Source organism: Coregonus clupeaformis, chromosome 2 (assembly GCF_020615455.1).
Source record: "Coregonus clupeaformis isolate EN_2021a chromosome 2, ASM2061545v1, whole genome shotgun sequence".
Taxonomy (NCBI): domain Eukaryota; kingdom Metazoa; phylum Chordata; class Actinopteri; order Salmoniformes; family Salmonidae; genus Coregonus; species Coregonus clupeaformis.
In genome coordinates, this window is record NC_059193.1 from 34,449,722 (window position 1) to 34,466,978 (window position 17,257).

General features: G+C 43.0%; 1 protein-coding gene across 3 annotated transcripts in view; it reads right to left on the bottom strand.

Annotated features, from left to right (window-relative positions):
* LOC121535497 (follistatin-related protein 5) overlaps nucleotides 1–17,257 on the bottom strand; it is a 208,275-nt gene that overhangs the window by 137,599 nt on the left and 53,419 nt on the right. For 2 of the 3 annotated variants that reach the window (XM_041842636.2, XM_041842653.2), the window contains exon 3: nucleotides 15,694–15,727. In XM_041842636.2, coding sequence (XP_041698570.1) covers nucleotides 15,694–15,727 — 34 coding nt within the window. The remainder of the gene's footprint in view (nucleotides 1–15,693; nucleotides 15,728–17,257) is intronic. The other variant, XM_041842645.2, reaches the window with a different exon arrangement.

Below are 17,257 nucleotides of genomic sequence, written 5' to 3' on the forward strand. Positions count from 1 at the left end.
TGGGATGTTCAAAGTTTCTGATATTTTTTTATAACCCAACCCTGATCTAATAATAATATGCCATTTAGCAGACGCTTTTATCCAAAGCGACTCACAGTCATGCGTGCATACATTTTTGTGTATGGGTGGTCCCGGGGATCAAACCCACTACCCTGGCGTTACAAGCGCCGTGCTCTACCAGCTGAGCTACAGAGGACCACAGAGGACCGCTGATCTGTACTTCTCCACAACTTTGTCCCTGACCTGTTTGGAGAGCTTCTTAGTCTTCATGGTGCCCCTTGCTTAGTGGTGTTGCAGACTCTGGGGCCTTTCAGAACAGGTGTATATATACTGAGATCATGTGACAGATCATGTGACACTTAGATTGCACACAGGTGGACTTTACTTAACTAATTATGTGACTTCTGAATGTAATTGTTGCACCAGATCTTATTTAGGGGCTTCATAGCAAAGGGGGTGAATACATATGCACGCACCACCTTTCCGTTATTTATTTTGTAGAATTTGTTATTTTTTTCATTTCACTTCACCAATTTCAACTATTTTGTGTATGTCCATCACATGAAATCCAAATAAAAATCCATTGAAATTACAGGTTGTAATGCAACAAAATAGGAAAAACGCCAAGGGGGATGAATACTTTTGCAAGGCACTGTATGGCTTGGGGGTAGATGCTGTTCAGGGTCCTGTTGGTTCCAGAACCGCCTGCCGTGCTGTAGCAGAGAGAACGGTCTATGAGAAGAGGCCTTGTCGTGCCCTCTTCACGATTGTGTTGGTGTGTTTGGACCATGATAGATCTTTAGTGATGTGGACACAGAGGAACTTGAAGCTCTCAACCTGCTCCACTACAGCCCCGTTGTTATGAATCGGGGCGTGCTCTGCCCTCCGTTTCCTGTAGGCCACGATCAGCTCCTTTGTCTTGCTGATGTTGAGGGAGAGGTTGTTGGCCTGGCACCACACTGCCAGGTCCCTGACCTACTTCCTACAGGCTGTCTCATCGTCGCCGGTGATTAGGCTTACCAACATTATCTATTCTGCAAACTTAATGATGGTGTTGGAGTCGTGCACGGCCATGCAGTCGTGGGTGAACAGGGAGTACAGGAGAGGACTAAGCACATACCCCTGAGGGGGCCCCGTGTTGAGGGTCAGCGTGGCGGATGTGTTCTTTGCATACCCTTACCACCTGGGGGCGGCCCGTCAGGAAATCCAGAATCCAGTTGCAGAAGGAAGTGATCAGTCCCAGGGACCTTAGCTTAGTGATGAGCTTCGAGGGCACTATGGTGTTGAATGCTGAGCTGTAGTCATTGAACAGCATTCTCAAGTAGATGTTCCTTTTGTCCAAGTGGGAAAGGGCAGTGTGGAGTGCAATAGAGATTGCGTCATCTGTGGATCTGTTGGGGCGGCATGCGAATTGGAGTGGGTCCAGGGTGTCTGGGATGATGATGTTGCCTTTCAAAGCATTTCATGGATACAGATGTGAGTGCTATGGGGTGATAGTCATTTAGACAGGTTACCTTGGTGTTTTTGGGCACATGGTGGTCTGCTTGAAACATATTTACATTTACATTTTAGTCATTTAGCAGACGCTCTTATCCAGAGCGACTTACAGGAGCAATTAGGGTTAAGTGCCTTGCTCAAGGGCACATTTACGTCCTTTAGCAGACGCTCTTATCCAGAGCGACTCACCAATTGGTGCGTTCACCCTATAGCCAGTGGGATAACCACTTTAAAAAAAAAAATTTTGGGGGGGGGGGTAGAAGGATTACTTTATCCTATCCCAGGTATTCCTTAAAGAGGTGGGGTTTCAAATGTCTCCGGAAGGTGGTGAGTGACTCCGATGTCCTGGCGTCGTGAGGGAGCTTGTTCCACCATTGGGGTGCCAGAGCAGCGAACAGTTTTGACTGGGCTGAGCGGGAACTATGCTTCCGCAGAGGAAGGAGCCAGCAGGCCAGAGGTGGATGAACGCAATGCCCTCGTTTTGGGTGTAGGGACTGATCAGAGCCCGAAGGTACAGAGGTGCCGTTCCCCTCACTGCTCCATAGGCAAGCACCATGGTCTTGTAGCGGATGCGAGCTTCAACTGGAAGCCAGTGGAGTGTGCGGAGGAGGGGGGGTGACGTGAGAGAACTTGGGAAGGTTGAACACCAGACGGGCTGCGGCATTCTGGATGAGTTGTAGGGGTTTAATGGCACAGGCAGGGAGGCCAGCCAACAGCGAGTTGCAGTAGTCCAGACGGGAGATGACAAGTGCCTGGATTAGGACCTGTGCCGCTTCCTGTGTAAGGCAGGGTCGTACTCTCCGAATGTTGTAGAGCATGAACCTGCAGGAGCGGGTCACCGCCTTGATGTTGGCGGAGAACGACAGGGTGTTGTCCAGGGTCACGCCTAGGCTCTTCGCACTCTGGGAGGAGAACACAGCGGAGTTGTCAACCGTGATGGCGAGATCATGGAAACATGTAGGTATTACAGACTGGGTCAGGGAGAGGTTAAAAATGTCAGTGAAGACACTTGCCAGCTGGTCAGCGCATGCTTGGAGTACGTGTCCTGTTAATCCGTCTGGCCCTGCCACCTTCTGAATGTTAACCTACAGTTGAAGTCGGAAGTTTACATACACATAGGTTGGAGTCATTAAAACTCGTTTTTCAACCACTCCACAAATTTCTTGTTAACAAACTATAGTTTTGGCAAGTTGGTTAGGACATCTACGTTGTGCATGACACAAGTAATTTTTCCAACAATCGTTTACAGACAGATTATTTCACTTATAATTCACTGTATCACAATTTCAGTGGGTCAGAAGTTTACATACACTAAGTTGACTGTGTCTTTAAACAGCTTGGAAAATTCCAGAAAATGATGTCATGGCTTTAGAAGCTTCTGATAGGGTAATTGACATCATTTGAGTCAATTGGAGGTGTACCTGTGGATGTATCTCAAGGCCTAACTTCAAACTCAGTGCCTCTTTGCTTGCCATCATGGGAGAATCAAAAGAAATCAGCCAAGACCTCAGAAAAAGACCTCCACAAGTCTGGTTCATCCTTGGGAGCAATTCCCAAACGCCTGAAGGTAACACGTTCATCTGTACAAACAATAGTACGCAAGTATAAACACTATGGAACCACGCAGCTGTCATACCGCTCAGGAAGGAGACGCGTTCTGTCTCCTAGAGATGAACGTACTTTGTTGCGAAAAGTACAAATTAATCCCAGAACGACAGCAAAGGTACAAAAGTATCTATATCCACAGTAAAACGAGTCCTAAATCCACATAACCTGAAAGGCCGCTCAGCAAGGAAGAAGCCACTGCTCCAAATCCGCCATAAAAAAGCCAGACTACGGTTTGCAACTGCACATGGGGACAAAGATTGTACTTTTTGGAGAAATGTACTCTGGTTTGATGAAACAAATATAGAACTGTTTGGCCATAATGACCATCGTTATGTTTGGAGGAAAAAGGGGGTGGCATGCAAGCCGAAGAACACAATCCCAACCGTGAAGAACGGGGGTCACAGCATCATGCTGTGGGGGTGCTTTGCTGCAGAAAGGACTGGTCCACTTCACAAAATAGATGGTATCATGAGGAAGGAAAATTATGTGGATATATTGAAGCAACATTTTACATTTTAACTGAGCTACATCCCTGCCGGCCATTCCCTCCCCTACCCTGGACGACGCTGGGCCAATTTTGCGCCGCCCCATGGGTCTCCCGGTCGCGGCCGGCTACGACAGAGCCTGGATCAACCAACATCTCAAGACATCAGTCAGGAAGTTAAAGCTTGGTCGCAATTGGGTCTTCCAAATGGACAATGACCCCAAGCATACTTCCAAAGTTGTGGCAAAATGGTTAGAGGACAACAAAGTCAAGGTATTGGAGTGGCCATCACAAAGCCCTGACCTCAATCCTATAGAACATTTGTGGGCAGAACTGAAAAAGCGTGTGTGAGCAAGGAGGCCTAAAAACCTGACTCAGTTACACCAGCTCTGTCAGAAGGAATGGGCCAAAATTCACCCAACTTATTGTGGGAAGCTTGTGGAAGGCTACCCAAAACGTTTGACCCAAGTTAAACAATTTAAAGGCAATGCTAACAAATACAAATCAAGTGTATGTAAACTTCTGACCCACTGGGAATGTGATGAAAGAAATAAAAGATGAAATAAATAATTCTCTCTACTATTATTCTGACATTTCACATTCTTAAAATAAAGTGGTGATCCTAACTGACCTAAAACAGGGAATTTATACTAGGATTAAATGTCAGGAATTGTGAAAAACTGAGTTTAAATGTATTTGGCTAAGGTGTATGTACACTTCCAACTTCCACTGTATTTAAAGGTCTTACTAACACCGGCTACGGAGAGCGTGATCACACTGTCTTCCAGAACAGCTGATGCTCTTACAAATGGTTCAGTGTTGCTCTCCTCGAAGCGAGCGTAGAAGGCATTTAGCTTGTCTGGTAGGCTCGTGTCACTGGGCTGCTCATGGCTGTGTTTCACTTTGTAATCTGTGATAGTTTGCAACCCCTGCCACATCCGACGAGCATCAGAGCTGGTGTAGTAGGATTCGATCTTAGTCCTGTATTGACACTTTGCCTCTTTGATGGTTCGTCAGAGGGCATTGCAGGATTCCTTATAAGCGTCCGGGTTAGTGTCTAGCTCCTTGAAAGCGGCATCTCTAGCCTTTAGCTCAGTGCGGATGTTGCCTATAATCCATGGCTTCTGGTTGGGATATATAAGTACGGTCACTGTGGGGATGACATCGTCGATTCACTTATTAATGAAGCCGATGACTGATGTGGTGAACTCCTCAATGCCATCGGATGAATCCCGGAACATATTCCAGTCTGTGCTAGCAAAACAGTCGTGTAGCTTAGCATCCGATTCATCGGACCACTTCCGAATTGAGCGTGTCACTGGTACTTCCTGTTTGAGTTTTTGCTTGTAAGCAGGATTCAGGAGGTTAGAGTTATGGTCAGATTTGCCAAATGGAGGGTGAGGGAGAGCTTTGTATGTGTCACTGTGTGTGGAGTAAATAGTTTTTCCCCTCTAGTTGCACCGGTAGCATGCTGGTAGAAATTAGGTAAAATGGATTTCAGTTTAACTGCATTAAAATCACCGGCCAATAGGAGCGCTGCCTCTGGATGTGCATTTTCTTGTTGACTTATGGCCCTATATAGCTCGTTGAGTGTGGTCTTAGTGCCAGCATTGGTTTCTGGTGGTAAGTAGACAGTTACAAAAAATATAGATGAAAACTCTCTTGGTAAATAGTATAGTCTACAGCTTATCATGAGGTATTCTAAATCAGGCAAGCAGAACCTCGAGACTTCCTTAATATTGCGCACCAGCTGTTGTAGCTACACTTTATTTTGTCGATATGGTGTCCATCCATGGTGACTCCGTGCAGTGTCGCCTCTGCCTATACGCAGACGCGCTGCATATAGGGCCACACAGCCGCTAGGGGGCTCCGTCGGGTTTTCAACTTGTTGTTGAGAATTAAAAAAGTAGAATACACAAGGTGTCATTTCGAAATTTGGTAGTGCATCCACAGTTTTCCACTTATGTCAGTCACTTACAGTCACTCAATTAGCCCATCTTTTGGGGGGATTGCTAGGTAAGGTAGTCTAGCCAGCTATCTAAGCCTTGTAGTATCTAAGCCGACTGGGCATGCAGGGCATGAGCCCAGGGGCCCTGAACTCCAGGGGGACCCCATTAATCACTGGGCGAAAAGGGTCAATAGCAGGGGATATCTTTATCTATATATTTCCAGATATCTGACATTTTATTAGATATAAGGAGTAGACATGCTCCAGATACGCATGTCCTTAATTTCATACACAGTGCTAGGATATGCTCCGTAATGGGACAGTTTCTACATGCATCCAATCCGGGACTCTGATATCTCCCTGCTACCGTATGAGTCCAGGGAGATATCTGGGGTGAAACATGTTCAAGACACACACCTGATGCGCGTGCACCCACTTACATATTTGTAAGCGGGTATGTGTCAACATGCTGACATATTTAAGCCTTTATACTCAGGCATGAAAGAATCCACATATTTCCACATATGAAGGTGACATACACTACCAGTAAAAAGTTTGGACACACATACGCATTTAAGGGTTTTTCTTTATTATTATTATTTTTTACATTGTAGAATAATAAAGAAAAGGGAAAGCAATTTTGTTATTTGTTAGCTAGGTTTCTAGCTAAGTTAGCTAGACTACCAGTTAGCTTTTACCCCCCTATCAAGCCTAGCTAGATAGCCCAACTGGCCACTGGCCAGATTTGTTAACGTTCTTGATTCTAGTTACTAAGATAAATAAAACATCTCAAATTAGCTACTCACTTTAGCATTAACTTCTTTGAGGTATTTTAAGAACAGCTTCTCACTTCTTTGTTTCCCCATTGTCAGTTCAGCCACACTGATTAATTGTTATTTTTATTGCATTAAAACATTTTCTGTACAACCCATGGCAAAATGTGTTGAATTGCAGAAAATGTACTTTAACACTGAAAAATTATTATTAGGCTGTCCTAATATGGACTCCATATAAGGATGAGAAGGTCAGTCAGCAAGATGATAAAAGCAACAATTGCATTTCAACACTCAGTCTGCTATCTGAAATTTCCAGTAAGTTTGAAAAACACCTAGAGAGTTGCAAATTAGTTTCATGTCTATGCACACACCATCCTGTTCTTAATGAATATATAATCTCCCTGCACACATTACCTAAGAAACACAGAATCCTTTTGTTGAAAGTGTACAGTCCCTCCTGTACCGGATTCACTGCATGAATATTCAACAAATGCAAATATTGACTTTTCTCATGTAGAGTGGAGCGTTTACCTGGGGTTACAATAGACATTTAAATAAGGAAATATCAGTCAAACCATATTTTAAGGGAACAGTTCTGATGAAGGTGACCTTTGTCCTACTATGAGTGGAACATTACCCACTGTAGCATTCATCTGTAGCATTCACTGTAGCATTCATTCAAATTATTTATATTATCTCATTGACCACAAATATGGCTCCCACAAGACCATTGGAAATGTATGGGTTTATCCACAAGGTTTTTTCAAGTGCATCTACAGTATGAGCTACTGTGTGTTTGATGTGTACATTACAAATAGAGATGGCAAACTATTGAGGCAGCTTTAACGCGTATTTAGGACAAGGCCACCTGTCCACTAGGGTTTTGTCGGTCAAAGAGTCACTGTTGTCCATGAGAAACTAAGCATGTCAGAGCACCTTATGTCCTCCAACTCTTACCCAAGGCCTCTTTACTGCTCAGTATATCTTCAGGCGATTTCTCAATTTCTCTCCAAAACGGAGTGCTATTAAAACTATACTACACTCTGTGAATCTTAATTCCCGTAACCTGATTAAGACTTATGAAAGCTATTACATATTAACTCGTTGGGAGACTGTGGGATGTGATTAAAACAACAGGGAGTCTTTCACCAATAAGTCTGTCAGAGGAAAGTGCAGCGCACAGCAAAATGTTCAAAATGTTCCGCTCTTACATACTGCTGTGCTGCAAAGTTATTAAAAGTGTAACCCAGTACAATAGCGGGGGCATATAATTGTAGGATTAATATGCAATTTAGGGCTCAATGTTTGCAACCTTTGAAATATTCAAATGTACCAGTCTGGGGTAGGGTTGGGATGTGGTGGTGGTGGGATGCTGAGCGTACAAAGTCATAGATTATATTATTATATCAAAGTTGTGTTATTTGTTGTACAGATGGTAATACAGATAGAGACATTTACACTCTGGTTACATGTAACTTAAAAAACAATGTCTGCTTTTGTGTAGAATTAAAAACAGAAGGCAAACTACATTTGACACACCAACAAACAGAGAGGATTATGTGATTGTTATTCAGGGCGTAACTGCAACTTCCAATTCTGAAAAACATTTGTTCCAAATAGTAGCTCAGAATGGCTTTGACACCAAATGTCATGCAGTTGGGACATAATATATATTTTAAATGTATGTTCCACCATCTTTTCAATATTGTAAGTTGGAACAGCCTATTTACTCCTGCAAATGGCATTTTCCCAACAACATCCTAAGGTATTTTGTACCAAGCCGAACAGCCAGAGCTATTGATATGGCCCCAGACTTCATTTGGTATTCCAATTACACTGTGTTGTGGAATGACAAGGGTGTATTCTGTCCATTTTTGTCTCTTCCATTCTGACATTAAATTTCATTTTGGCTTATGTGCCGCTGGATTCTGGATCTGTACATAATTGTTTTATGTGTACTCCGAACCTATGTCTAAATGTAAAAATATAACAATCTGTCAGTCTGAAAATGTGTGAGACAGCAGCATGCATAGAAACTCACTTTGTGTACTGTAACGATATGTTATGTCTATCCAATTACTCTTAACTTACTGTTTTGAAGATTGAATTGGAGTCTCAAAATATTGTAGCTAGGGCATATAAGGTCACCATAACAATTTATTAATTCCTTTAGATTTGACTACACATTTGACCCCCAAAATATTTGAATATCCCAATTGATCCAATTTAGCACTAGCTATAGCAGTAAGTAATACGAAATGTTTTATCTTGCTGTTTTGCACTGTTCATAACTTCAATTAACCATTAACGCTAGACAAATTGGGCCTCGGGGGACCACCCTTTAAGTCATTTTGACTCAAACATTCTAACAGTCTTATACATATATATCATATATGCTATTGAAAAATAATTGTTTGGTTGTGTTTATGAAGGTCTTGGGTAACGTCAGTATACTGTACGTGAAAATTATTATTTCAAAAAACACAATAGCATTTTCATTAGTTAATGTTGCCTGGAGCGCATGGAACAATGGTTATTCTTGGAAGAAGTTATATTTTGAAATGCAGCTAATCTCTTCAATACTGAGAGTTATTTGGGTAAGGGTTTTGGAAACCTAAAAATCTGCTCTTTCTGATACTTTATAGAAATCAAAATGTCTTACCTGATTGTGACTCTATAGGACGATTTGAAAAAGTCACTTTGTGGCATTTGGGGACAAAAATGACACATCCTCTTAAAACTGCTTATAACACATTCTGTTTGTGATATTGAAATTCTTACAACATACGTTTGTTGAATAGACTTATTTAGGAAAAGTCAAGGACGGAAGGGGGCATGACTTTAAAAATGGCAGAAATACATTACATGTGTATGTGGACACCTCCTTGTCGAACATCTTATTCCAAAATCATGGGCATTAATATGGAGTTGGACATGCCTTTGCTGCTATAACAGCCTCCACTCTTCTGGGAAGGCTTTCCACTAGATGTTCGAACATTGATGTGGAGACTTGAGCCACAAGAGCATTAGTGAGGTCGGGCACTGATGTTGGGCGATTAGGCCTGGCTCGCAGTCGGCGTTCCAATTCATCCCAAAGGTGTTCGATGGGGTTAAGGTCAGGGCTCTGTGCAGGCCAGTCAAGTTCTTCCACACCGATCTCGACAAACCATTTCTGTATGGACCTCGCTTTGTGCACGAGGGCATTGTCATGCTGAAACAAGAAAGTGCCTTCCCCAAACTGTTGCCAGAAAGTTGAAAATACAGAATCGTCTACAATGTCATTATATGCTGGAGCGTTAAGATTTATCTTCACTAGAACTAAGGGGCCTAGCCCGAACTACGAAAAACAGCCCCAGACCATTATTCCTCCTCCACCAAACTTTACAGTTGGCACTACACATTGGATCAGGTAGCGTTCTCCTGGCATCCGTCAAACCCAGATTCGTCTGTCGGACTCCCAGATGGTGAAATGTTATTCATCATTCCAGAAAACACGTTTCCACTGCTCCAGAGTCCAATGGCGGCGAGCTTTACAGCACTCCGGCCGACACTTGGCATTGCGCATGGTGATCTTGGGCTCATGAAGCTCCCGACGAACATATTTTGTGCTGACGTCGCTTCAAGAGACAGTTTGTGAGTGTTGCAACCGAGGAAAGACGATATTTACGCGCTACACGCTTCAGCACCAGGCGGTCCCATTCGGTCCCATGAGCTTGTGTGGCCGACCACTTTGCGGCTGAGCCGTTGTTGCTCCTAAACATTTCCACTTCACAATAGCAGCACTTACAGTTGACCAGGGCAGCTCTAGCAGGGCAGAAATTTGATGAACTGACTTGTTGGAAAGGTGGTATCCTATGACGGTGCCACATTGAAAGTCACTGAGCTCTTCAGTAAGGCCATTCTACTGTCAACGTTTGTCTATGGAGATTGCATGGCTGTGTGCTCGATTTAATACACCTGTCAGCAACGGGCTGGCTGAAATCCACTAATTTGAAGGGTTGTCCACATACTTTTGTATATATAGTGTATATGAATCTTTAAATGACTCACTCGGCTCTTCTAGTGTTAATACAACCTTTGCCTTGCAGCCACATGGTCTAACCTCCCCTCTGTATAGAAAAATCAGCATTTAACTATAAATCAACAATAGTTTAATTATTTAATTAGTTGTGAATCTCCCCAGTTCTACTCACACTGTCTTGTTATTTGGCCTGAAATGAGTTTGTTGAAAACTAGCCAAAATCTGATACATCTCTTCTCCTTGCTTACAGAGAATAATCATGTATAATACAAATAATTAAATTATACTATTTTAAATTTGTAAAGTGCTTTTCATTATACAAAATAATGTCAAAGTGCATTAAAAACAAAAACAAAATAAAAACACAAAAAGATTTGGCACAATTCGACAGGGTAACTGACAAAAAGAACACAGCTGACGCTACAAGGGACAATGACACCAAGGAGCACAGCTATCAACAGAAAGCCTTCCTAAAGAAAAAGCTCTTTAGGCCCGTTTAAAGGAGCCCAGAGTCTGTGGTGCCTTCAGGTGGTCCGGGAGGGCATTCCAGAGGCTGGGGGGCGGTCGAGCTGACAGCCTGATGAGCGGCGCTTGGTTCTGGGGGCGTGGAGGAGCAGGCTATCGCTTGACCTGAGGGTAGGGTTGAGGTTATGGAGGGAGAGCAGTTCTTTGAGATAAGGAAGGGCATTGCCATGAATACACTGGAAACTCAGCAGGAGGGTTTTGAAGTTAATCTGGAATTAGACGGGGAGCCAGTGCAGAGATGCCAGAATGCCAGAGAAGAGTGCATAAAACTGAATCGCAGCCGACAGCTGGGGACCGCCCTTTATGATAATGCCCCCTCTACAATCACAGCTTTGACCTTACCGAGGTGGAGAGACAAATTTGCGGAGAGACATCCATTACCAACCCTGCATAACACTTAGTGGCAGACATCTTGGTCACCGCATCACCTTTCTACCTCCTGTCATTGACTTGTGTGTGTGTGCGTGTTGAAGGGTGACAAAGGTGACAGAGTGTCGGACGAGATGCATCTGTCAGATACCGTGGGAGAGCACTAAGACCTTTGTCATGCCGTATTATTGCGTTGCCTTGTGCCACATTGGTGGGCGGTTAGGTGCCAGGGTGTGGTGTGCACAGGAGATATTAGAGGTACTTTCTATCACCTGTGTGTTGGCCTCTGTTACAGGTTTTTCCATTTATGTTTTGAGGTTAGACTTTTAGCACATATAGCACATTAGCATGTAGAGCACACCGATTGGCGTCACCTCGTTAGCCAGTATGTGTTACACCTGTGCTGGCTTGTCCATCTCGTTAGTCGGAAGGTGTTTCACCTGTGCTGGCCCAGGTGCTATTTAAGAGTCGCTGGCCCAGTGCTCCAGTTGTCTTGAGAGATGTTAACACCTTTAGTTGGCGCTCCCTATTTTGATTTCTAGACAAACAATCTGATCTTCCCTGATTTCGTTTTGCTCCACATTTCTGGTGTGCTTACTGTCTTTTTGCCACTTCTAAGGGCACATTTAGTGGGTGCTCATGGTAGGTGTCTTTTAGGTTCCAGTTGTTGTTGCTAGTCAACGTTCAATGGACACCCCCATGAGTGTCTTTCAGAACCCCTCCTAAAACCCCACCTGTTTCAATTTGGTTGTTACCAGTGACTCTTTGTTAGTTGAGCAACATTATTAGGTTTTCTTGCTGGGGAACGTAACAACTCTTATGTATTGACGTTTACAACAAAATACACTATATATTCAAAAGTATGTGGACACCCCTTCAAATTAGTGGATTTGGCTATTTCAGCCACACCCATTGCTGACAAGTGTATAGAATTGAGCACACAGCCATGCAATCTCCATAGACAAACATTGGCAGTAGAATGGCCTTACTGAATAGCTCAGTGACTTTCAACGTGGCACCGTCATAGGATGCCACCTTTCCAACAAGTCAGTTCATCAAATATCTGCCCTGCTCGAGCTGCCCCGGTCAACTGTAAGTGCTGTTATTGTGAAGTGGAAACGTCTAGGAGCAACAATGACTCAGCCGCGAAGTGATAGGCCATGCAAGCTCACAGAACGGGACTGCCGAGGGCTGAAGCGTGTAGCTCGTAAAAATGGTCTGTCCTCGGTGGCAATACTCACTACCGAGTTCCAAAATGCCTCTGGAAGCAATGTCAGCACAATAACTGTTCGTCGGGAGCTTCATGAAATGGGTTTCCATGGCCGAGCAGCCTCACACAAGCCTAAGATTACCATGCGCAATATATAGCGTCGGCTGGAGTGGTGTAAAGCTTGCTGCCATTGGACTCTGGAGCAGTGGAAACTCGTTCTCTGGAGTGATGAATCACGCTTCACCATCTGGCAGTCCGAAAGATGAATCTGAGTTTGGCAGATGCCAGGAGAACGCTACCCACCCCAATGCATAGTGCCAACTGTAAAGTTTGGTGGAGGAGGAATAATGGTCTGGGGCTGTTTTTCCCTTATTTCCAGTGATGGGAAGTCTTAACGCTCCAGCATACAATACATACATTCTAGACGATTCTGAGCTTCCAACTTTGTGGCAAAAGTTTGGGGAAGGCCCTTTCCAGTTTCAGCATGACAATGCCCCCTGTGCACAAAGTGAGGTCCATACAGAAATGGCTTGTTGAGATCGGAAGAACTTGACTGGCCTACACAGAGCCCTGACCTCAACCTCATCGAACACCTTTGGGGTGAATTGGAACGCAGACTGCGAGCCCGGCCTAATCGCTCAACATCAGTGCCCGACCTCACTTAAGCTCTTGTGGCTGAATAGAAGCAAGTCCCCGCAGCAATGTTCCAACATTTTGTGGAAAGCCTTACCAGAAGAGTGGAGGCTGTTATAGCAGCAAAAGGGGGACCAACTCCATATTAATGCCCATGATTTTGGAATGAGATGCAGGTGTCCACTTGCTTTTGGTCATGTAGTGTAAGTAATGCACCAAAAATTGTGTGATTTGGGCTTGAGATACACTACTACCGTATGTATTAGTCTGTATATTAACATTGAAAGTATGGGTGACACTTGACGCTGACAGGTATAATGCATTATGAAGCAGTTATAATGCATTATGAAGCAGTTATAATGCATTATGAAGCAGTTATAATGCATTGTAAGACTTGTCAGAAGCAGGTATTACACCTTTATAACATCTCAGAATTATCTCCTAATGTTCCTGATTAAATAACAGCGATTTTGAGTCAGTTGACAATATAAGCTTTGCAATTAGACATTATAAGGACTCATACATGCTTAAAATATGTAATATAAGTAAAATAAAGCATTATACCAGTTTTAGTAGCCTAAAGTTTTACGAAGTAAGAGAAGATGAAATAGCCCATGAAAGAATGAATTATGTATGTCATTATCCCTGATGGTAATCCTTTGTTTAGTTTGCACATAATATTCTACCCTTTTTTCAGGATGACTAGCGGGATATGAAAGATAAACTCATTCCCTGAAATTCAAATCCCCTGGCTTACTCTTCACACCTTCCCTCCCCAAAGAGATGAGAGGGGTCAACACTGCAGTGAATGATAGACATCCACATTGATGGCTTAAGAAGATAGGATAGTCTCTTTCATGCAATGCAGAGGGAGCAGATTCACTTTCAGTGGTTTGACTCATGTTCTACCTCTCTGAAGTACTTTGTACAAACCTAAAATAGAAGCCTTTTAAAATGACCAGTGGATTACTATCAGACCTGGGTTCAAATCGTATCTTTCAAATACTTACCAGAAAAAGCAAACCGCACACATCTAGCACTCCAGACAGGCTTAAGCAAACACTATTTGAAATATATAAAGTACTATTTGAACTCAGATTTCTATAGATTGGAAACACACCAGTGTGTGGTACGTAACATACCTCCTTCAGAACAGTAAATACAGTATGTTAGTCTTGATAGCCTGTTTTCTTCTTACTTATCTTGCCTGTGTTGGGACATTCTGCTCACAGTGAAGGGAAAGTGCTTTTTCTACCTCCAATTCCCCTACCCAACAACTTGATCGATATACCCCAGCGAAGGATTCTCATCTTCCAGAACTTATTGATGTACAGGTTCCCTTGGGGTTAGAGTGTCCGCCCTATGGAAGGTTGTGAGTTCGATCCCCGGTCTAGTAATACCAAAGACTGTAAAAATGGGACCTGATGCATCTCTGCTTGGCACTCAGCATTAAGGAGATACACTACATGACCAAAAGTATGTGGACACCTGCTCGTCTAACATTTCATTACAAAATCATGGGCATTAATATGGAGTTGGTCCCCCCTTTGCTGCTATAACAGCCTCCACTCTTCTGGGAAGGCTTTCCACTAGATGTTGGAACATTGCTGAGGGGACTTGCTTCCATTCAGCCACAAGAGCATTAGTGAGGTCGGGCACTGATGTTGGGCAATTAGGCCTGGCTCACAGTCGGCATTCCAAATCATCCCAAAGGTGTTAGATGGGGTTGAGTTCAGGACTCTGTGCATGTTCTTCCACACTGATCTCGACAAACCATTCATGTATGGACTGCGCGTTGTGCACGGGGGCATTGTCATGCTGAAACAGGAAAGGGCCTTCCACAAACTGTTGCCACAAAGTTGGAAGCACAGAATTGTCTAGAATGTCATTGTATGCTGGAGCATTAAGATTTCCCTTCACTGGATCTAGGGGGCCTAGCCCAAACCATGACATTTTTTTACGAACTGACTTGTTGGAAAGGTGGCATCCTATGACGGTGCCACGTTGAAAGTCACAGAGCTGTTCAGTAAGGCCTTCCTACTGCCAATGTTTCTCTATGGAGATTGCATGGCAGCGTGCTCGATTTTATACACCTGTCAGCAACGGGTGTGGCTGAAATAGCCAAATCCACTAATTTGAAGTGGTGACCACATACTTTTGTTTATATAGTGTAGATTGGGGGTCAGACCCTGCGATAGACTAGCATCCTGTCCAGGGGGTGTACTTGTACATCAAGCTGCCTCACGCTATAGAAACAGGATATAGACTCCTGCCCTATGAGCTGTTCTGGCTCGCACAAGCAAAGGCTACTAGTGGACTTCTTGAAACAAAGCTATTGCAACACACTCCACCAACCACAAAGGTTGTCCTTTAAACATCTGAAATCCTTTTCACAGAAATAACAGAAGTACGTTTATTTTGAGAACATTCCTTGTCAGGCTCTTAGCCGTACTTAGCACTAGGTTCATTCAATGGAAATGTGTGTTATCTAACTGTTTAATTTATGAACTGTTTAACAAAACTATCCAATAACAGTTTTATTGTCACCTCCAGAATAATATTCATGAAAGTAAAAACCCAGGTATTGTGACAGAGAAGAATAAATTAATAATGGAGACATACCCTTTATCCGCAAACTCCCTGGGATCCCATCCTGCTGAAACAAAAACAAAGACAAAGCCGTGAGATATAACACAGTCACACTTCCATCAAGATAATGAAGCCAACAGAGTAATAACACCAAAAATGGCAATTGAAAACATAATGTACCATTATGCTGTTAAAGAAGGTACTTCGGAGGACTGCCAAATTATTTATTAGTGAATCATAGGTATATTACGGTATAGGACCCTTATGGCGAAATAAAAGGCTTAAATTTACAATAGTGCTACCATGTATGGCTATTCGCAAGCTGTTGAAGACCGCGGATAGGAATGGTATAAATATTCCATTCCATCAGCGCAGTCTCCATTGCTTATCCTCTATGTGGAGAATTCCTCCTTTTGTATTCCAGCTACTGGCTGGGTGGTATTATGAAATTAATACATAATGTAACAGGTCCAAAGTCAATAACAAGAGCTTTTCTCTTTTCTCTGACTGACACCACACAGAAGATAGCATACGTATCATTCATCTTGTCCAATACATAGATTGACATGGTAAAATGCACAGAAAAGCTATAGAACAACGCCTGTTTTCATGTAAGTCCCCAGTGGACTTACCTAAATCAATGGAATGTAGGTTAATGCGTGAATCCTGTGATGGCCGGGTATCTAGAAATCTTTTTAAAAACCTGTTCTAGCTGTGTGTGTGTAATTTGGTGCTTCTATCACCAAAGTTATAATCCCAAAACATAGCTGCCCCATTATACGGAATTATATGGCTAAGCTTCCAGCATTCTAATGTTAATGGCACAATGTGGGCAAGTTTTAAGCAATAGTTGTAGCTGGTGCTTTCCAAGTTAGTTATATTATATATCATTTTAAAGGTAATTTCATGACCTTTCAGAACCACTTGATAACACAGAAAGCTACCATTGCTGCACTGCTATCACACATTTTCCAATTAGGGACATAGACCTTCAAAGAAATCACTGTCACCCCAACTGAACCCGACCGACCCTTTTGGCTCATAAGGCCTACAAATTCATAATTTGTTATCTGTATATGTGTGTGTGTGTGTGTGTGTGTGTGTGCTTGTGAGTGTGTGTGTGTTACAAGTGCATGGGTGTGTGTTTGCAATTGGTGGAAGGTGGTATGTGGAGGGTCGTTTAAATAAAGAGAAAACAATGAATAAAAAAATCCATAAATGTATGATTCTTATAAAATTCATATATATAGGCTACATTTAGGTTTTTGTTTCATTCTTTTTTTATCTGGCATTAGTGCGTAAGCCTATAAGCTTTAGGACCTAATTGTAGCCTATGCACGCCAAATACATGAAAATCGGCAAATGCTTTTGGTAACTTGGGCAGAAAATGTTATCGGAATCGAGAGTTGAAAATAAAGAGAAGGGAGGGCCAGAACAGTAATGTTGGGAAAGATTTGGTGAAGTGGTAAAAGAGGATGATAGCAGGGCCGGCTATGTTACGTGTGATGATTGTGAGGTGCTATAAAAATAAATGTGACAGTCACTAAGAGGGGGACTTCAAATATGTAATATGTCACGTCAAGGGAACTGTACTGTT